Source organism: Mustela lutreola, chromosome 10 (assembly GCF_030435805.1).
Source record: "Mustela lutreola isolate mMusLut2 chromosome 10, mMusLut2.pri, whole genome shotgun sequence".
Classification (NCBI taxonomy): domain Eukaryota; kingdom Metazoa; phylum Chordata; class Mammalia; order Carnivora; family Mustelidae; genus Mustela; species Mustela lutreola.
In genome coordinates, this window is record NC_081299.1 from 98,326,073 (window position 1) to 98,348,494 (window position 22,422).

The 22,422-nt window shown below is 37.1% G+C and overlaps 1 protein-coding gene across 3 annotated transcripts in view; it reads left to right on the plus strand.

Moving 5' to 3' along the window:
* SYCP1 (synaptonemal complex protein 1) overlaps nucleotides 1-22,422 on the plus strand; it is a 137,312-nt gene that overhangs the window by 46,021 nt on the left and 68,869 nt on the right. For all 3 annotated transcript variants that reach the window (XM_059137436.1, XM_059137437.1, XM_059137439.1), the window contains exons 13-15: nucleotides 18,392-18,486; nucleotides 18,986-19,170; nucleotides 20,405-20,472. In XM_059137436.1, the coding sequence (XP_058993419.1) occupies nucleotides 18,392-18,486; nucleotides 18,986-19,170; nucleotides 20,405-20,472 (348 nt within the window). The remainder of the gene's footprint in view (nucleotides 1-18,391; nucleotides 18,487-18,985; nucleotides 19,171-20,404; nucleotides 20,473-22,422) is intronic.

A 22,422-nucleotide genomic window follows, 5' to 3' on the forward strand; every position in this document is an offset into this window, starting at 1 on the left:
AAAAAAGAATAAGACAGGAAGGTGATTAAAAAACCTCGATGTGCATGAGGAAGGTTATTTCCAGTCTTCCTGGGTGTATCTTGTTATCTTTGTTAAAGGACTCAACTTTTTAGAAGTACAGAGAAATTAGAACTGATATATATATCAGTTCTAAGTTCATATATATATATATATATATATATATATACACACACACATATATATATACACACACATATATATATATACACACACATATATATATAGTATCAAATGGGGAAAAAGGACTAACTTGAATCATCTATCTATCTATCTATATATTAAAAAAAATAAACAAAGGTAGGGGCCCCTGGATGGCTCAGTGGGTTAAGCCTCTGCCTTTGGCTCAGATCATGATCCTGAGGTCCTGGGATCGAGCCCCACATTGGGCTCTCTAGTTGGCAGGGAGCCTGCTTCTCCCTCTCTGTCTGTCTGTCTGTCTCTCTGCCTACTTGTGATCTCTGTCAAATGAAAAAATAAAATCTTAAAAACAAATTAAAAAAAAAAAGAAAGGTGTAAGTATGAAAAATTTCAAGTTATAAAGTTATTTTGGAATATGTTGTATTAAACATCTAGTTAAACTGGTTAGTATTTCAAAAAAAATAACAAGAATCATGAGAATGAATTTATTAGTTGTGTATAATACCCAGTGCTCATCACAACACATTCCCTCCTTAATTAATACCCATGGCCTGGCTATCCCATACTTCATTCCCACCGCCTTCTGTAATCCTCAGTTTGTTTCCTGGAGTCCAGAGTCTCTCATGATTTCTGTTCCTTTCTGGTCTATGTTACTTTTGGGCTCTCTATTTGCTTACAGAATTCTGTTTAATATTCTTATAGGGCTGGGGTACCTGGGTGGCTCAGTGGGTTAAAGCCTCTGCCTTCGGCTCAGGTCATGATCTCAAGGTCCTGGGATCGAGCCCCGCATCGGGCTCTCTGCTCAGCGGGGAGCCTTCTTTCTCCTCTCTCTCTGCCTGCTTCTTTGCCTACCTGTGATCTCTGTCTGTCAAATAAATAAATAAAATCTTAAAAAATATATTCTAATGGGGCTGGTTTAGTGATCACAAATTCTTTTAGTTTTTGTTTGTTCTGGAAGCTCTTTTTTCTTTCCTTCCATTCTGAATGACAGTCTTGCTGGATAAAGCATTCTTGGCTACACGTTTTTCTCATTTAGTACCTTGAATATATCATGCCGGTTCTTTCCAGCTTACCAGGTCTCTGTGACTAGGTCTCCTGTCAGTGTAATGTTGGACCTCTGGTTAAGGGCCTCCTGTCTCTAGCTGGTTTCAGGATTTTTTCTTAAGTTCTGAAATTTGCAAGCTTCACTATTATAACGCTGTGTGTTGATCTGTTTTTATTGATTTTGATGGGGATTCTCTGTGCCTCCTGGACTTGAATGTGTGTTTCCTTCTCTGCATTAGGGAAGTTCTCAGCTATGATTTGCTTACATGTATCTTCTGTCCCTCTTTCTCTTTCCTCTTCCTCTGGGAGTCCAATTATTCTAATACCATTTTGCTTTATGGTATCACTGATTTCTAGAAGTCTTCCCTCATGATCCAGTCATTGTTTTTGTCTCTTTTCCTCAGCATCCTTACAGGTGCATTTTGGTCTGTTAGAAGACACTAGATCCCAAAACTGTAAAGAAAGAAAACCTTCTATGTGTGTGTGTTTCTATGTGTATATATGTATGTATACATATATATGTATACATACATACATACGTACAAAAAAATAAAATTGAATACAGTGAAAGAAGCCAAAAATGAATATACTTATAAAATGTAAATGTAAAAATTAAAATTTAAAAAAGACTTTTAAAAGTTCATACAGTAAACTAGTTGAAAGGGAAAAAGAAAAAATAATTCTAAACTGAAAGACTAAAGAATCAAGAGAAAAAACCTTGAATGCTATACTATTTTCACCTTATGTGGAGTTTTTCAGTTCTGTGTGATCTGTAAACTTGGTATTAGCCTGATATTCCTGCTGGTTTCTGGGGAAGGGGTCTGTTGCACTGATTCTCAGGTGTGTCTGCCTAGGAGGAGTTGCACTGACCTTGACAGGGAGTTGAGCTCAGGGTAAGCTGCTTCAGGTTGCTATATGTGGTCTTGTTCCCTGAAGGCTTCCCATGCCACTTTAGAGGATGAAAGTAAAAATGGTGGTGTCCTGATTTCCAGCTCCAGAGCTGAAAAATTATGACCACCCCCCTCTTCAGTTGCACCCTCAGGGAAAAGCAGTTAGTCATTCTTGTGTGGGGCCAAATTCTGCAGACTCCTGCAATGTGCACCCACATGGCTCCTCTCTGGGGAAAGGAAGAGATTCTTCCCGTGGTTCTGCCACTTGTTGGGTCTCCCTGCTTGGAGAGTAGTTGCCCAATTGTGCTGGGGTTTGTGGTTTATGGCAGCATGGAGGTGAGGCCCACTCCTGGGCTCCCTGATTGTAGCTGGCTTCTCTGCTCCAGTGCTTGGGAACTCACTACACTCAGTCATCTCTGTTCTTTTTGTGACCCTGTGGATCCTGAGACCACTGTCTCACCTGGGATTCTGCCCTGCTTTGGCACCTGAACACATTTTAGACAGGGATGTCCCTTAATGGAGCAGAATTCTAAAAGTTCTGATTTTGTGCCCAGCTGCTGTATTACTTTTTGATAGTCAGATTATGAAGACTTCTAATCCCCATGGTTTATCTTCCAGTATATCCCTTCAAATTCACTTATCCGCACCTCTTACCTTGCAAAAAGTGGTTGCTTTTTTATTTGTAAAATTGCAGTGATTCTTTTCTTAGATCTTAGGTTGAATTCATAGGTGTTCAGAATGAGTTGATTGCTATGCAGCTGAACTCAAGGGACTAGATGAAACAAGGGTCCCCTACTCTTCCAGCATTTTCCCTCAACTTCCTGGACTGTTGTTTTCATTTTTATTTGTCTTCAAGTATTTTTTCAATTTGCTCTTGATTTCTTTATTTTTTTAATACTTTTACTCCTTTGATTTCTTTATTAATCAATTTGTTGTTTGGTAACATGTAGTTTAGTTTCACTGTTTTTGTGTTCTTTCCAGATGTTTTTCCTTGTAATTGATTGCTAGTTTTGTAGCATTGTGGTCAGAAAAGATGATTGATATGATTTTGATCTTCTCAAAATTATTGAAAATTGTTTTGTGGCCTACCGTATGATCTGTCCTGGAGAATGTTCCAGGTGCACTTGAAAAAAATGTGAACTCTGCTGTTTTTGGGTGGAATATTCTGTGTATGTCTTTTAGGTACATCTGACCTATTCATTTGAATATTCATTCAAAACCACTGTTTCCTCATTGATTTTTTTTTTTTTTTTTTTCCTGTCTGGATGATCTCTCCACTGATGTTAAGTGGAGTGTTAAAGCCCTTAATATTATATTACTATCAATCTCTATCTTTATGTCTGTTAATATTTGTTTTTTGTATTTAGGTTCTTCTGTGTTGGGTGGGTAGGTACTTTCAGTTGTTATATCATCATGTTAGATTGATCCCTTTATTATGTATTATCCTTTTGTTTTGAATTCTCCAAATTTTTATTTAAATTTAAGTTAGTAAATATAAAGCGTAATAATAGTTTCAGGTGTAGAATTTAGTGACTCATCACTTACATACAATACCCAGTGCTCATCACAAGTGTCCTTCTTTGTTTTTTGCCATAGTCTTTGCTTTGAAGTCTATTTTGTCTGATATATGTATTGGTACCCATGCCTCCCATGACCCCTGACACTTCCATTTGCGTGGCACATTCTTCCATCCGTTTACTTTTAGTCTGTATGTGTCTTCAGGTCTGAAGTTAGTTTCTTGTAGGGAGCATATTGATAAGTCTTGTTTTTTAATTTTTTTTTATCTTTTAAAAAAGATTTTATCTTAGAGCATAAGTGAGGGGAGAACAGGGGATGGGAAGGGGGGATCTCAAGCAGACTCCCTGCTGAGTGCAGAGCCTGATGTGGGGCTCTGCTCCCATGACTATGAGATCATGACCTGCACTGAAACTAAGAGTGAGTTGTTTAACAAACTGTGCCACCCAGGTGCTCCTGTTCTTGGGCTGTGTAATTCTTCTTTTTGTCTTTTGTTCAGCTTAATTATTTTCCGTTATTTTTTTTCTTGTGTCATTAATTCATTCTGCTGCTTCTTCAGCCTCCTTCCCCTCCTTAGCTCCTATAATCCTTTTTTCCCCTAAACCACATTTCCAAACTTCCTACCTTCTTCGATGTGGCCTCTTCTCTCCTTTTAGTTGTGAAGTTTGTTCTGTCACTCTTTTGGTCAATTTCTGCAGTATTTAGGATGATGTGATAGTTATCTAGTCGTGTTTGTGGCATGAGATGAGCCCGGATGAGAGTCCTCCTATTGCAATGCCATCTTCTTTATCCATTAGAGCCCGGAGCATATTAATCACCATTGTTTTAAATTCCATGTCTAATATTTCCAATATACCTGTCATGTGTAGTTTTGATTCTTTTTTAAAAATATTATGGGGCACCTGGGTGGCTCAGTGGTTTAAGCCTCTGCCTTCGGCTCAGGCCATGATCCCAGGGTTCTGGGATCGAGCCCTGCATCGGGCTCTCTGCTCAGTGGAGAGCCTGCTTCCTCCTCTCTCTCTCTGCCTGCCTCTCTGCCTACTTGTGATCTCTGTCAAATAAATAAAATATTTGAAAAAAATATTTTTTATTTATTTGTGAAAGAGAGCAAGCACAAGCGGGTAGTGGAGCAGAGGGAGAGGGAGAAGCGGGCCCCCCATGGAGCAGGGAGTCTAATGCTGGGCTTGATCCCAAGACCCCAGGATAATGACCTGAGCTAGAGGCAGACGCCCAACTGACTGAACCACCCAGGTGTCCCTGTAGTTTTGATTCTTGCTCTGTTTCTTCAAACTGTGTTTTTGCTCTTTTGTTTGTCTTTGTAATTTTTTTTAAAATTTTTTATTTTTTATAAACCTATATTTTTATCCCCAGGGGTACAGGTCTGTGAATCATCAGGTTTACACACTTCACAGCACTCACCAAAGCACATACCCTCCCCAATGTCCATAATCCCACCCACTTCTCCCAAACCCCCTCCCCCTAGCAACTCTCAGTTTGTTTTGTGAGATTAAGAGTCACTTATGGTGTGTCTCCCTCCCAATCCCATCTTGTTTCATTGATTCTTCTCCTACCCACTTAAGCCCCCATGTTGCATCACCACTTCCTCATATCAGGGAGATCATATGATAGTTCTCTTTCTCTGCTTGACTTATTTCACTAAGCATGATACGCTCTAGTTCCATCCATGTTGTCGCAAATGGCAAGATTTCATTTCTTTTGATGGCTGCATAGTATTCCATTGTGTATATATACCACATCTTCTTGATCCATTCATCTGTTGATGGACATCTAGGTTCTTTCCATAGTTTGGCTTTGTGGACATTGCTGCTATAAACATTCGGGTGCACGTGCCCCTTTGGATCACTACGTTTGTATCTTTAGAATAAATACCCAATAGTGCAATTGCTGGGTCATAGGGCAGTTCTATTTTCAACATTTTGAGGAACCTCCATGCTGTTTTCCAGAGTGGCTGCACCAGCTTGCATTCCCACCAACAGTGTAGGAGGGTTCCCCTTTCTCTGCATCCTCGCCAGCATCTGTCATTTCCTGACTTGTTTATTTTAGCCATTCTGACTGGTGTGAGGTGATATCTCATTGTGGTTTTGATTTGTATTTCCCTGATGCCGAGTGATATGGAGCACTTTTTCATGTGTCTGTTGGCCATCTGGATGTCTTCTTTGCAGAAATGTCTGTTCATGTCCTCTGCCCATTTCTTGATTGGATTATTTGTTCTTTGGGTGTTGAGTTTGCTAAGTTCTTTATAGATTCTGGACACTAGTCCTTTATCTGATATGTCGTTTGCAAATATCTTCTCCCATTCTGTCAGTTGTCTTCTGGTTTTGTGGACTGTTTCCTTTGCTGTGCAAAAGCTTTTGATCTTGATGAAATCCCAATAGTTCATTTTTGCCCTTGCTTCCCTTGCCTTTCGCGTTGTTCCTAGGAAGATGTTGCTGCGGCTGAGGTCGAAGAGGTTGCTGCCTGTGTTCTCCTCAAGGATTTTGATGGACTCCTTTCTCACATTGAGGTCCTTCATCCATTTTGAGTCTATTGTTGTGTGTGGTATAAGGAAATGGTCCAATTTCATTTTTCTGCATGTGGCTGTCCAATTTTCCCAGCACCATTCATTGAAGAGGCTGTCTTTTTTCCATTGGACATTCTTTCCAGCTTTGTCAAAGATTAGTTGACTGTAGAGTTGAGGGTCTATTTCTGGGCTCTCTGTTCTGTTCCATTGATCTATGTGTCTGTTTTTGTGCCAGTACCATGCTGTCTTGATGGTGACAGCTTTGTAATAGAGCTTGAAGTCCGGAATTGTGATGCCACCAACGTTGGCTTTCTTTTTCAATATACCTTTGGCTATTCGAGGTCTTTTCTGGTTCCATATAAATTTTAGAATTATTTGTTCCATTTCTTTGAAAAAGATGGATGGTACTTTGATAGGAATTGCATTAAATGTGTAGATTGCTTTAGGTAGCATAGACATTTTCACAATATTTATTCTTCCAATCTAGGAGCATGGAACATTTTTCCATTTCTTTGTGTCTTCCTCAATTTCTTTCATGAGTACTTTATAGTTTTCTGAGTATAGATTCTGTGCCTCTTTGGTTAGGTTTATTCCTAGGTATCTTATGGTTTTGGATGCAATTGTAAATGGGATTGACTCCTTAATTTCTCTTTCTTCTGTCTTGCTGTTGGTGTAGAGAAATGCAACTGATTTCTGTGCATTCATTTTATATCCTGACACTTTACTGAATTCCTGTATAAGTTCTAGCAGTTTTGGAGTGGAGTCTTTTGGGTTTTCCACATATAGTATCATATCATCTGCGAATAGTGATAATTTGACTTCTTCTTTGCCGATTTGGATGCCTTTAATTTCCTTTTGTTGTCAGATTGCTGAGGCTAGGACCTCTAGTACTATGTTGAATAGCAGTGGTGATAATGGACATCCCTGCCGTGTTCCTGACCTTAGCGGGAAAAGCTTTCAGTTTTTCTCCATTGAGAATGATATTTGCGGTGGGTTTTTCATAGATGGCTTTGGTGATATTGAGGTATGTGCCCTCTATCCCTACACTTTGAAGAGTTTTGATCAGGAAGGGATGCTGTACTTTGTCAAATGCTTTTTCAGCATCTATTGAGAGTATCATATGGTTCTTGTTCTTTCTTTTATTGATGTGTTGTATCACATTGACTGATTTGCGGATGTTGAACCAACCTTGCAGCCCTGGAATAAATCCCACTTGGTCGTGGTGAATAATCCTTTTAATGTACTGTTGAATCCTATTGGCTAGTATTTTGTTGAGTATTTTCGCATCTGTGTTCATCAAGGATATTGGTCTATAGCTCTCTTTTTTGATGGGATCCTTGTCTGGTTTTGGGATCAAGGTGATGCTGGCCTCATAAAATGAGTTTGGAAGTTTTCCTTGCATTTCTATTTTTTGGAACAGTTTCAGGAGAATAGGAATTAGTTCTTCTTTAAATGTTTGGTAGAATTCCCCCGGGAAGCCGTCTGGCCCTGGGCTTTTGTTTGTTTGGAGATTTTTAATGACTGTTTCAATTTCCTTACTGGTTATGGGTCTGTTCGGGCTTTCTATTTATTCCTTGTTCAGTTGTGGTAGTTTATATGTTTCTAGGAATGCATCCATTTCTTCCAGATTGTCAAATTTGTTGGCATAGAGTTGCTCATAGTATGTTCTTATAATAGTTTGTATTTCTTTGGTGTTAGTTGTGATCTCTCCTCTTTCATTCATGATTTTATTTATTTGGGTCCTTTCTCTTTTCTTTTTGATAACTCTGGCCAGGGGTTTATCAATTTTATTAATTCTTTCAAAGAACCAGCTCCTAGTTTCGTTGATTTGCTCTATTGTCTTTTTGGTTTCTATTTCATTGATTTCTGCTCTGATCTTTATGATTTCTCTTCTCCTGCTTGGCTTAGGGTTTCTTTCTTGTTCTTTCTCCAGCTCCTTTAGGTGTAGGGTTAGGTTGTGTACCTGAGACCTTTCTTGTTTCTTGAGAAAGGCTTGTACCGCTATATATTTTCCTATCAGGACTGCCTTTGTTGTGTCCCACAGATTTTGAACCGTTGTATTTTCATTATCATTAGTTTCCATGATTTTTTTCAATTCTTCTTTAATTTCCCGGTTGACCCATTCATTCTTTAGAAGGATGCTGTTTAGTCTCCATGTATTTGGGTTCTTTCCAAACTTCCTTTTGTGGTTGAGTTCTAGCTTTAGAGCATTGTGGTCTGAAAATATGCAGGGAATGATCCCAATCTTTTGATACCGGTTGAGTCCTGATTTAGGACCGAGAATGTGATCTATTCTGGAGAATGTTCCATGTGCATTAGAGAAGAATGTGTATTCTGTTGCTTTGGGATGAAATGTTCTGAATATATCTGTGATGTCTATCTGGTCCAGTGTGTTGTTTAAGGCCTTTATTTCCTTGCTGACCTTTTGCTTGGATGATCTGTCCATTTCAGTGAGGGGAGTGTTAAAGTCCCCTTCTATTATTATATTATTGTTGATGTGTTTCTTTGATTTTGTTATTAATTGGTTTATATAGTTGGCTGATCCCATGTTGGGGGCATAGATATTTAAAATTGTTAAATCTTCTTGTTGGACAGACCCTTTGAGTATGATATAGTGTCCTTCCTCATCTCTTATTATAGTCTTTGGCTTAAAATCTAATTGATCTGATATAAGGATTGCCACTCCTGCTTTCTTCTGATGTCCATTAGCATGGTAAATTCTTTTCCACCCCCTCACTTTAAATCTGGAGGTGTCTTCGGGCTTAAAATGAGTTTCTTGGAGGCAACATATAGATGGGTTTTGTTTTTTTATCCATTCTGATATCCTGTGTCTTTTGACAGGGGCATTTAGCCTATTAACATTCAGGGTAACTATTGAGAGATATGAATTTAGTGCCATTGTATTGCCTGTAAGGTGACTGTTACTGTATATTGTCTCTGTTCCTTTCTGATCTACCACTTGTAGGCTCTCTCTTTGCTTAGAGGACCCCTTTCAATATTTCCTGTAGAGCTGGTTTGGTGTTTGCAAATTCTTTCAGTTTTTGTTTGTCTTGGAAGCTTTTAATCTCTCCTTCTATTTTCAATGAGAGCCTAGCTGGATATAGTATTCTGGGCTGCATGTTTTTCTCATTTAGTGCTCTGAAAATATCATGCCAGCTCTTTCTGGCCTGCCAGGTCTCTGTGGATAAGTCAGCTGCCAATCTAATATTTTTACCATTGTATGTTACAGACTTCTTTTCCCAGGCTGCTTTCAGGATTTTCTCTTTGTCACTGAGACTTGTAAATTTTACTATTAGGTGACGGGGTGTGGGCCTATTCTTGATTTTGAGGGGCGTTCTCTGAACCTCCTGAATTTTGATGCTCGTTCCCTTTGCCATATTGGGGAAATTCTCCCCAATAATTCTCTCCAGTATACCTTCTGCTCCCCTCTCTCTTTCTTCTTCTTCTGGAATCCCAATTATTCTAATGTTGTTTCGTCTTATGGTGTCACTTATCTCTCGAATTCTCGCCTCGTGGTCCAGTAGCTGTTTGTCCCTCTTTTGGTCAGCTTCTTTATTCTCTGTCATTTGATCTTCTATATCATTAATTCTTTCTTCTGCCTCATTTATCCTAGCAGTGAGAGCCTCCATTTTTGATTGCACCTCATTAATAGCTTTTTTGATTTCAACTTGGTTAGATTTTAGTTCTTTTATTTCTCCAGAAAGGGCTTTTATATCTCTCGAGAGGGTTTCTCTAATATCTTCCATGCCTCTTTCGAGCCTGGCTAGAATCTTGAGAATTGTCATTCTGAACTCTAGATCTGACATATTACCAATGTCTTTATTGATTAGGTCCCTAGCGTTCGGTACTGCCTCTTGTTCTTTTTTTTGTGTTGAATTTTTCCGTCTTGTCATTTTGTCCAGATAAGAATATATGAAGGAGCAAGTATAATACTCAAAGGGTGGCAACAACCCCAGGAAAATATGTTTTAACCAAATTAGAAGAGATCCCAAATCGTGAGGGGGTAGAAAGGGGATAATAAGAGGTTCTAAAAGGAAGAAAGAAAAAAAAGAAAAGAAAAGAATTAAAAAAAAAAACAAATAAGAAAAATATAAAAAAGAAAAAATATATATATTGGATAAACTAGTTAAAAAACGTTAAAAAAGAAAAAGGTAAAAGTTAAAAAAAAACCAGAAGTTGAGAAAAAAAAAAAAACAAAAAAATGAAACAGAAAGAAATCAAATTAACTGCAAGACTAAAAAAAATCACAGGGAAAAAGCCATGAGTTCCGTGCTTTGCTTTCTCCTCCTCTGGAATTCTGCTGCTCTCCTTGGTATTGAAACCGCACTCCTTGGTAGGTGAACTTGGTCTCTGCTGGATTTCTTGTTGATCTTCTGGGGGAGGGGCCTGTTGTAGTGATTCTCAAGTGTCTTTGCCCCAGGCGGAATTGCACCGTCCTTAACAGGGGCCAGGGTGAGTAATCCGCTTGGGTTTGCTTTCAGGAGCTTTTGTTCCCTGAGCGCTTGTAGAGTTCCGGAGGACGGGAATAGAAATGGCGGCCTCCTGGTCTCCGGCCCAGAGGAGCCGAGAGCCCAGGGCCCCACTCCTCAGTGCGCCCTCAGAGAACAGCACCCAGTTACTTCCGTCTGCCTGATCTCTGGCCATGCTCCGAGCTCACCGAGCCTGCGACCGGTTCAAGGTAACACCGAGCTGTGAGCTTACTGTCGGCTCTGTCTCTGTAGCCGACTTTGCCGTTCCAATACCCGCAAGCTCTGCGACACTCAGACACCCCTGATCCTTCTGTGACCCTGCGGGACCTGAGGCCACGCTGACCCGCGTGGGCTTCGCCCCGGTTTAGCCTCTGGAGCGATGTCCCTCAGCAGAACAGACTTTTAAAAGTTCTGATTTTGTGCGCGTTGCTCCGCCGCTTGCTGGGAGCCAGCCCCTCCCCCCCGGGTCTATCTTCCCGTCGCTTTGGATTCACTTCTCTGCCGGTCCTACCTTTCAGAAAGTGGTTGTTTTTCTCTTTCCAGAATTGCTGTTGTTCTTCTCTTCGATCTGCCGATGGATTTTCAGGTGTTTGCAATCTTTAGATAAGCTATCTAGCTGATTTCCGGCTAGCTGAAGTAGTCTCAGCCTGCTACTTCTCTGCCATCTTGACTCCGCCCCCTGTCTTTGTAATTTTTTGATAGCTGGACATGATGTAGTAGGTAAAATGAAAGTCTCTAAATAAACCTTAAGTAATGCATTGAAGGAGAGGGAATGTTCTTTAGTCCTTTGATTAGGTCTCAGTCTCTTAGTGAGTTTTTGCCTCAGACCCACGAATTTTGCAATTATTTCTTAGTTATTTCCCTGCGTCTCCACCCTCATTTGGTGGGACAGTATGGCTTGAGTACTCTGGAGTGAGTATTCTCTTCTTTTAGATGGAGACTAGACATTCCTGGAGTTCCTCCAGGTCAGTTAGACTCTGATAAAACCCCAGTAGTTTTGGTTCTTGTAAAATCATTTCTCCTGAGGGCAGATCTTAAGAATATAGTGCTCTGCTGTATTTCAAAATAATTCCTTATATTACCCTGCTGAAATCATGAGGGGATTTTCTACAGTATTTATTATGAGAACTGGTTAAGCCTGTAGTGGTAAAACTCATAAAAATGGAGGTCCCTGCTATAACTGTGTCCCTGTGGTGATTTTAACTCTCAGACTTGATTCCTGAGCCTCCAGCAATTTATCTATTAGAGTTTGGTTTTGTCTACTGTAGCACTGGTTCCCAAGGACTTGTCAGCTTATAATATTTTTCCAAGGTAAGTTCTGTTTCTCTGTATTCTCCTGTCAGTGTCTCCAATTTTGAGGGTGGTGGTTTGCCCTGTGATCTTGCTGCTTTTGTGGATCTAAGATGAGTTGTTGATTTTGAAGTTTGTTCAGCTTTTTACTTGTTCTTAAGGTGAGTGGCACTTCCCAGCTCCTTAAATGTGAAACTGGAAACCATAAGTCTGTTAACTTTTCAATTTATTTTGTCTCTGTTGTTCACTTGGCTAATTTCTGTTTTTCTATCTTTTAGTTCAGTTATTCTTTCCTCTGGTCCCTCTCTTTTGTCACTGAGCCCAGATGCTGAGGTTCTCATTTTGATTATTATTATTTTTTCAATTCTAAAATTTCCATTTGGTTCTCCTTTATATCTTTAATGAGACTTTCTATTTCTTTGCTGAGGCCTTCTGATTTTTCTTTTGTTTCAAGTGTGTTTACAATTTTTCATTGAAGCATTTCTGTGATGGCTGCTTTAAGGTCTTTGTCAGATAATTTCTCTCTCTTGGTGTTGGCATCTATTGATGGTCTTTTTATTCAGTTTGAGATTGTTCTGGTTCTTATGACAAGATATTGTTATTGAAATCTGGATAGTTTTGTAAGATTTAATGAGATTCTAGATCAGCTAGCTTCCTTTTACACTTTTTTGTCTCAGGAAGTGTGGTTGCTGCCTTGTTCTTGCTAAGTGGAGGTCATAGCCAGGTTTCTTAATTTGCCTTTGTTGACACCTGAATGGTGGTGGTGTTCTTGTTAGTACTACTTGTTTTGGGAGTACTGGTTCCCTCTGTGGTCCCAGTGACACCATGTGGTAATAGCCTCATTACCTCGTGGGTTTGGTGAAATTTGTTGCTCTTTACTGGGCTCCTGTGATACCACATTAGTAGGGAATGGGAGAAGCTTTTTTATTACTGGATGGCGGTAGACATCCAGGCTCCCCATATAATTTCTACCACCACAGATCTTATCTGGAACCACTTTAATGGGAGTGTTTTAGTGCCTAACCATAGCCTTACTAAGGTTGGAGGTCTAGGCTCACCTTTTGGTCTTTATTGGGGCCAAAGGTGGGGTGGAGGTCACAGTTTTTTTCTGTCATGCTTGTCTGGTATTGAGTCTATTTTTTTTTTTTTTTTAATTTGACAGAGAGAGAGATAGATCACAAGTAGGCAGAGAGGCAGGCAGAGAGAAGGGGAAGCAAGCTCCCTGCTGAGCAGAGAGCCCGATGTGGGGCTCAGTCCCAGGACCCTGGGATCATGACCTGAGCCGAAGGCAGAGGCTTAACGCACTGAGCCACCCAGGCACCCCAGTCTGGTATTGAGTCTTATTAGGGTGTCCCTCTCTTGTCCTTTTGCTAAAGAGAGCAGACTTTTCATAGCTTTTTCATGTGGGCCAATTGATGTTTCTAGGCTTCTTCAGCTTTAAGACTAGGATATATAAGGCAAACAAACACAAAGCAAAACAAATTCCAAACCAGAAAACAAACAAACAAACAAACAAAAACCCATCCAGATGACACCCACTTTGTCCCAGGGTCTTACTATTACGTTGTTTCTCAGATCTAGAGGTCTGTGACTGGTCTACTTTATTTTGTACATCATTCAAAGTCTCTCATGTTTATTTTACATATAAAGTTAAGGGTTTTGGAAGGAATAGGAAAAATGTATCTACTCCATCTTCCTGGAAGTGGAAACCCTAGTTTCATTATTTGTTATTGTTCTAGGTTTTCCCCTTGACTACTTTGAAAGTTATGGATCTGTTCCCATTTTTTTAATTTGCTGGTTACTGGAGAAATTACAATGTGTATTATTTTTAAATGTAAAGTTAATGTATTTACCTTCTTTCTGGGTTGTTCAAGGAATTTAGAACATTAACTCCATTTGGTTCTAGCCCCTTCTATTTTTGTTGTATGTTTAAATTCTATAATGAGAAGATTATTATTGTTTTATGTAGACTGTATTTATTTGGTTTTACCTATATGTTTTTCTTTGCTCTCTTAAATTCTTACGTGTCAGATCTTTCACTTGGATCTATTATTTCTGCCTTAAAAAGGAATGTTTTGAATAATGTCCTTTACTGTGGATATGCTTATAATAATTTGTATTCCATTTTATTTGTTTGAACATTTGTTTATTCTCATCTGCAAAGACTACTTTTGCATAACACATATTGGTTGCACATTGTTATTTCTAGGAATTTCTTTTAGCACACTGAGGGTATCGTCCTGCATTCTTTTTTTTTTTTTTTTTTTTTTGATTTTAAGAAGTTGCTTGTCTTCTTCTGTAACTTTGATTCTATGAAGATAAGGTGTCTTTTCCCCCTTATGTGCCTTTTTAGATTTTTTTCTTTGATTTTTAGCATTTTCAGTATGATATAAAACATGGGTTTTATTTTGCAGTTTAATTCTGCAAATTAGTCTCCTTTATTATTGCTTTTCTTCAAACGTATTTGCCCTATTCTCTGTTTTCTCTCTTTCTGGAAATTTGAGTAAAAAATGTTAATTTTCTAACTGTCTTCTGTGGCCTTTAATCTATTTTCCATGTTTTCAGAGTTTTGCCTTTCTATGCTTTGTGTTTTTATTTTTTAATTTAATTTTTAAAGATTTTTTTTTTTTTTTTTATTCGACAGAGAGCAAGAGAGAGGCAGTGAGAGGGGGAACATAAGCAGGGGGAGTGGGAGAGGGGGAAGCAGGCTCTCCACTGAGCAGGGAGCCCAGTGTGGAACTCAATCTCAGGACCCTGGGATCATGAACTGAGCTGGAGGCAGATGCTTAATGACTGAGTCCCCCAGGTGCCCCTCTATGCTTTACCTTGGATGATTTCTTTTAACCTGTTTTGTTGTTCACTAATTCTCTTTTCATTTATTTCTCACCCACTATCATCCTTTACATTTTATTTTTAGTAACTAAGATGTTTATATTAAGATGTTATTCTTGTTTTTCAAATCTGCTATTCTACTTTATGTAGTTTTTAAAATTATTTTCATTTTTATTTATTTATTTATTTATTTATTTTTAAAGATTTTATTTATTTATTTGACAGAGAGAGATCACAAGTAGGCAGAGAGGCAGGCAGAGAGGAAGGGAAGCAGGCTCCCTGCTGAGCAGAGAGCCTGATTCGGGATTCGATCCCAGGACCCTGAGATCATGACCTGAGCTGAAGACAGCGGCTTAACCCACTGAGCCACCCAGGCGCCCCTAAAATTATTTTTAAAGTTACAGTTTGTTTTTGATCATCTTTATCTTAAATGTCTGTGAGCCTCATTCTGTCTTTTGTTTCCTATAGTCCTATAGTCAGAGTGCCCTGTTTTATTGGGTGCCTTGTTGTCTTTGACTCCATGCTTAATATTTTTTTTGAAAAAATTATTTGTAGAAATAATTTAAAACCTGCCTAGTACATGCATAACATATCTTCCTCCTGGAAGGATTCCCATTTACTTTCGCCATGTGCATGGTGCCTCTACGTATCTGATACAAATTTAAATCAGTTTCAAGGCCTGGGGCTCCTTGGACCCCTCAGATCATGTGAACCTAGGTTACATATATGCTTGAGGATTGGTTTGTTTTTGCTTCCCCCTTACATATAGAGTGTTTCAGTTTATTGTATAAAGGTTTAATTCTTGGGCCCTCTATCTTACATAGTCTTTGGGTTTTCATGTTTATTTTTCTTAACAACTTTTTACTGTTTCAAATCAAAAGTTTAGCTTTGCCAGGATCTGCAAATGCCCTCAGGGCAAAAGCTGATTCTGTACTTATCTTCTCCCCATTTACATTTTCCCTTTCCCTTTTGGCCTGACAGAATAAGAATAAGAATAAGAATTTCTTATTCTGTCAGGAGCTTAATGATGTTAATATTCTTAATATTTGATCCTTTATTTTTATTCCTTTTAGAGGAATGTTTGAATGACGTACATTACCCATTACACCAATGAAGTTTTCAGTTTTAGTTTTATATATGTCATTTCTAGGAGTTTTATTTAGTTTATGGATATCTTCTTTTTTTAGTTTTTAAAGAATGATATAATACAGTTTTTAAATCCATAGCCAGTAATTGTAATATCTGAAATCTTTGCCGATCCAAGTCTGCCTTTTAGTTATTCTCCTGATTCTGCTCGTGATGCTTTCTTTCCTCTTGTGATTGTGAGGTCATGTAACTTCATCTGTGGAAATTCTTTAAGACTTGGATTGGAAGTACATTTTTACAGAGAAAATTTGCCTTAGAAGCTCTGGGATCTTGGGTAAACGTAGGAGCACTTCAAATTAAGTTTTGGTTTGAAGCTTTTTAGAACACTGAAACAGCATACATTCAGCTCTAGTTCATGCCTATGGTCTAGTTTGTAATTACGATTTCTCAGAGGAGACATTGATTATCAGACTATAAGAACTGTATCATAGTGGACATAGTGGACATCACAGATTTGATTATCATTTTCTTCCCTCCAGATCTCCTTTTCCCATTTTGTTTTCAGAGGTGGACCACTGGGGCTATAGCTCAGTGGTAGAGCATTTGATGGCAGAGGTGGATCACTAACACTTTCAGTTCTACACAAATTTTCAGAATAGAACTTTTATTTTTTTTTAAGATTTTATTTATTTATTTGACAGATAGAGATCACAAGTAGGCAGAAAGGCAGGCAGAGAGAGAGAGAGGAGGAGGCAGGCTCGCTGCTGAGCAGAGAGCCCGATGTGGGGCTTGACCAGGACCCCAGGATCATGACCTGAGCTGAAGGCAAAGGCTTTAACACACTGAGCTACCCAGGCGCCCCCAGAATGGAACTTTTAAAAATATAAACCTAAAACATCATTTTGTTGCTTAACATCCTTCATAATTTTTTATGGTCTTTATGACTTAGGAGCTATATGCCTTTGAACAAGTCCTGTAAATCTTGTTATGATCTTGTCTTTATTATCTTTCCAATCATATCTGCTTTGATTCCTCCCTCATACTTTAAGTTTCATGCTATTGAAATAAATTTCCTTTAGACCTCAGAAAGTGTCATCTTGTCTCCATAATTTTTGTCTTTGTACATGCTCTTTCACCTGTGATACTTTTTCTCTCCCAGCTCCCACTTACTCTTGTTAAATCTTACTGGCTTTCAAAATGTTTGAACTGTGCTGACACTGTGTGGAAGCCTTCCTTGAACTTACCTTCTCTATGTCAGTTTCCCCTTACCTCTGTCTTCTGGCTTGGGTGCCCCCTCTCTATATTAATTTCCAGAATTTCTGAGTGAGTGCCCATCTGCACATATCATTGATTATTTGTCTGCTTGCCCAGTTAATTGTAAATACCATGAATTTTAAGGTCCAGTTTCTAGTATACACCATCATTACCATTGTCATAATAATCTATAACAATTATTGATTATATACTAAACACTGTTGTTAAACATTTTAGGTTGCATTATTTTGTTTAAACCTAATAGCAACCTTTCAACATATGAATAATTATCATTATTCTCTTTTTTCAGTTGAGAAAAGTGGAGACAGACTCATTAGGTATCATGCCCAAGGTCAGGTAGTTAGTAAGAGGACATAGAATAATTTGAACCCAGGGAAGAGAACATGAACTTCTTTTTTTGTCCTGCTGTTTTTATGATGTTTAAAAGTGAATGCACATATACAGATAAAGCACATAGACTAGTACCTAACACTTAGTATTTAATAAACACTAGCTATAACGTCAAAAGCTTTTAAAAATATTTCAGCATATGAATATAATATTTTATTTAAATTATTTTTTAAAAAAGATTTATTTGTTTGAGAGAAAGAGAGGGATAGAGAGAGAGAAAAAATGAGCAGGAGAGGCAGAGAAGAAGAAAGAATCTCAAGCAGACTCTATGCTGAGCAGAGCTGTGCCGGGCTTCATCTCACAAACCTGAGATCATGACCTGAGCCGAAATCAAGAGTCGGATGCCTAACCAACTGTACCACCCAGGCGCCCCTGAGTGTAATATTTTAGAAAAATCTGAAACTCAAGATGGGCAATGATGAAAATAAAATAATGGAATAATTTCACTGGTAGGAGATAAATTACTTATAATATTTTTGTGTGTATTGTTTCCTTTCATATGCACTATTTATATAGATACTACTTAAACATGCCCTTTTTATTATGTAATGTTTTGTGAATATACATCCAAATTAGTGATTAATAAAGTCTGTCATCATTTGTAGTGGCTACATGGTATACCATTATGTTTATGTACCATCATAATTTAATTTTATCTCCTGTTGAATATTTAGGTTATTTCCAATGTTATTAAAAAATGTAGGACCAAAAATCCTCATATATTCACCATTGAGTGCTTGGGATATAATAATCTTGAAAAATCATAAAAGTAGATGATGACCAATATCAGTGCACTTATATTTGCATAATTATACTTCATTTTAGAGTATCTCATGGAGGAAAAAAATTATAACAAATAATTTTCTTTCTTGTTATATATTTTTTACTAAGTACTACCAATCCACAACTCTCTTTTTTAGAATTACAGAATGAAAACTTAAAAGAATCAAATGAGAAGCAGGATCATTTGACATCAGAACTAGAAGATATTAAAATGTCTTTGCAAAGAAGTGTGGTATGATATAAAAACCGATTAGTGTGTGACAAGCCTCACAGTATGAATCAACAGATATTTATTGAATGCTAACGCTATGGACAAGGACCCAGAACTTCAAATAGAGAAGATAAAATCCCAGCTTACAATCTGCTTATAGTTTAATTGAAAACATTGAATAAAAACACATCAGAAGTATAATTAAAATACAAGATCATGCTAGATGTCAATGGTGATTCAGGCAAAAATTGCTATAGTAGTTCTAAAAATTAAAAGAACACTGCAGGCAAGGAAGACTCCATTGGGAGGTTGGGACTATAGATTGGCTTTGGAAGAATGGTGTATTGAAATAGGAGTATTGAATGGGCATTTCAGATTGGCGAGTGTGGGGTAGTGGAGGGAGTTAATTGAATAAGGAGGGAGGGAGAGGCAGAAAATCATAGAAACAGATGACTTCAGTTTTTTTTTTTTTTCCTGAAGGCCCTTGGATTATAACATCTATTTTGTACTTTTGTTTTAGAGTACTCAAAAGGCTTTAGAGGAAGATTTACAGGTAGCAACAAAAAAAATATATCAGCTCACTGCTGAAAAAGAAGCTCAAATGGAAGAATTTAATAAAGCTAAAGCTGGTCATTCATTTGTGGTTACTGAACTTAAAACTTCTATCTGCAACTTGAAAGAATTATTGACAACAGAACAACAAAGGTAAAAATTTTTTTATTTAGTTGAATAAAAACAACTTATTTGTAATATTCATTTATTTTCATTGTCAACTGACTTCCTATAGCATCTGTAACCAAGTCTCTCTCTTTTAAAAAAGATTTTATATATTTATTTGAGATAGAGCATGAGTTGGGAAAGGGGCAGAGGGAGAGGGAGAAGGAGAAGCAGACTCCCTGCAGAGCAGAGTGCCTGAAGTGGGGCTCCATCCCATGACCTGAGCTAAAGGCAAATGCTAACCCATTGAGCCTCCAGGCAACCCCCATGTCTTTTTTTTTTTTTTTTTTAATGTAAAAAGTGGGAGTACATTTTAAAAGTTTGTATTAGGTAAACAGGTATTCTGGGAAGAGACAGCATGTATTCTCTAGGATAGTTTCTATGCATACTTTGTCACAGACTCAAATAGGCAAGCTCATTAAGTGCTGATGCAGTGATAGGACATATTTAATTAAACTGTGGATTATTATTAGCTTCGTAGAAATAACTTCATAGGGTGTGAGTTTGTTTTACTGAGTTTGTTTTCTGTAATCACTTTTTTATATTTGTATTTATAAAGCTGTGTTAAGAGGCCTAAGTGAGGCCTAAGTCCCATTAGCACTAGGGTTATTTAAGTCTGGTAGGATGAAAGAGAGGAACAAGCTTTTCTGTGAAGTCATGACCAGTATTTTTTCTTTACTGCTTATGTATGGTGGAGGAAGAAAAGCTAGATCTTCTAAAAAGCTCAGCTCATCTTATATATTCTTGGTTGCTCTATCCAAACAACTTTAAAATTTTGAAACTGTAAGTGATCTTAAATATCATCTGTTCCAATTACCTTAGTTTTATAGATAAGGAAGCAGAAAGCCAGAGGAATTAAGTGAATTGCACAATTCTCACATTTATATTGTTCCTAAGGCAGAATTTGATGTAATAGTAGTTACATATTCAATCTCTTTCAAAGTTCTAAGACACATTCATTTGATTATCATCAATAGCTAAGTGATAAATTGTCACCAAAAGCTTTAAGACTTTTGTGCAGATGTAATTAATATACAGCTGTGTATTAATAATACCTAATTTTGAAGTGTTATGCTATATGGCATGGTAGGTACTCAAAAAAAAGTTTCATAATTGAATGAGTGAATATGCAAGATATATTTTTAACCTGCACCAATTTTAGTTACTAGATGAATTCTGATTAAAAGAATGTTTTACATTTTAAACTAATATATTTTACAAGATTGGAAAAACGTGATGATCAATTGAGAATACTTACTGTGGAGCTTCAGAAGAAATCAAGTGAACTGGGTAAGATTTAGAGAATAACATGTGTACATGATAATATTAGCCAATTATAAAAACATTAACTATTTCAGAATAAAATATAGTTTCTCCTCTGTCATCTATCAGTAATGATTATTTTGTAATTTTTAATTTGAGTTTTCCAAGACAGAGAATTTAAACCTTAAGAAAGACTTAAGTTCCATTATGCAGTTCATAGATACCTATTAGTGTAAGGAGGCTAAAAGATATTTGTAGTCTGTATTTCTTATTTTAGGATTTAGAGGCCTTAATAATTCTTAGTGGAAAATGTCTTCTATTTTAATTGAATTTTGAAATTTTATTAATTTGTCATGTTGGATTATGAACTATTTATAGGAAAATGCTATCCCGTTTTGTCAGACGGTATTGTTAATATTTAACAGATTTCATGGCCAAAAGAGAAGCTCTGTAGTTATTTTGTGAATTTATGACACTTTAATTAGCTAATCCTAATAACTCCTATGTTTTATATTTATAGATATGTACGGATGTGGAGAATTACAAAGATAGAAAAACATTTTTCTTTTTTTATTTTCTAATTTTGGTGAAAATCATTTTTAGAAGATTTATTATATTTTATTTTTAGAGAGAGGGAGTGAGTAAGCATGTGCAAAAGAGGGGGTGGGAGGCAAAGGGAGAGGTAGGTAATCTTCAGCAGACTGCCCCTGAACATGGAGCCTGACATGGGCCTTAATCCCATGATCTTGAGATCATAACCTGAGCGAGCTCAAGAGTTAGATGCTTAACTGGCTGAGCCAGGTACCCCAAAGAGAATTACCTTTATAAATTAAAATAACTCATGAATTAGCAGGTGTTTTTCTAAATTATCTACACAACTTTCTGTCAGCTTTATTATTAGCTTTGGATACTTGTGTAATTAAGATAATTGCAAGAAATTTTGTATTGGTAGGATGTTTGGATGAAATTTTGAAACTTATTTATGCTTTTCCTTCGGCAATGCCTAGTTTCCTACTATAGATGAGGCCAATCTTTGAGCATCCACAATTGTACTATTCAATGATAAATAATTTCTTTGATATTATTTTATATTAGATTATAAATGCATTTTTCATCTAACTTTTAAATCTTCCTTCAATTGAATGTTGTATATTAAGGAATAACTTAAAATATCTTTAATGGATTATTTATTTATAATAATTCATCCTGATATTGAAATTAAATGGCTCTTATTATCAGATAAACAGATGCATAAGATGATTTTTCTCAAAACAGAGCAATATATATTGAGATGTTTGGATAAGGAATTCTTCTAGAACTGTGAAGAAGTTCTGTGTGTGTTTCTTAGCATTATCTTAGGTGTTGTGGGAACATATACAAGATATAAAATATCATGCTCTTGAGAAATCTCTTGTTATTGTGGGAGAAATGTTGAACACATAAAATCATCAGAACAGTGTTTCCAAAATGTGGAGATGAGCAAGACTTGTATTAGGATAAGGGAAGGAAATATTGTAACTTTTAAAATTTTATGCTTTTCATATGTTTTATAATGAATATCATAAGACATATTTATATTTTAAAATTTATATGATTTATGAATAATATATTTGTGTTTCATACATATTTGTGTATTTGGAGTGAATGCTCACAGATTTGTTACTGCTGGAGATGTGTTAATGCTGATGACAAGAGGAAGCCAAAGGTATAGTGTGGTCTGCAAAACTGGAAAAGACTATAGAAGAGGTAGATTTTAAAAGTAGTCTTTAAGGTATAAAGAGGCTTTGGGTAGTTGTAGAGAATGGTGGTGGAACGTGGAAAGCATTATGTGTAGGAGAGCAGCGTAACAGTGACATAAGTGCTCAGCATTAGCTTGGTTGAAAGTATAGTTCTCAAAATTAGAATCTTGGATGATATTCTTTTCTCTTTTTTCCTTCCTTATCTTTCATTTCTAATTGGTTATCCAGTGCTGCTGTT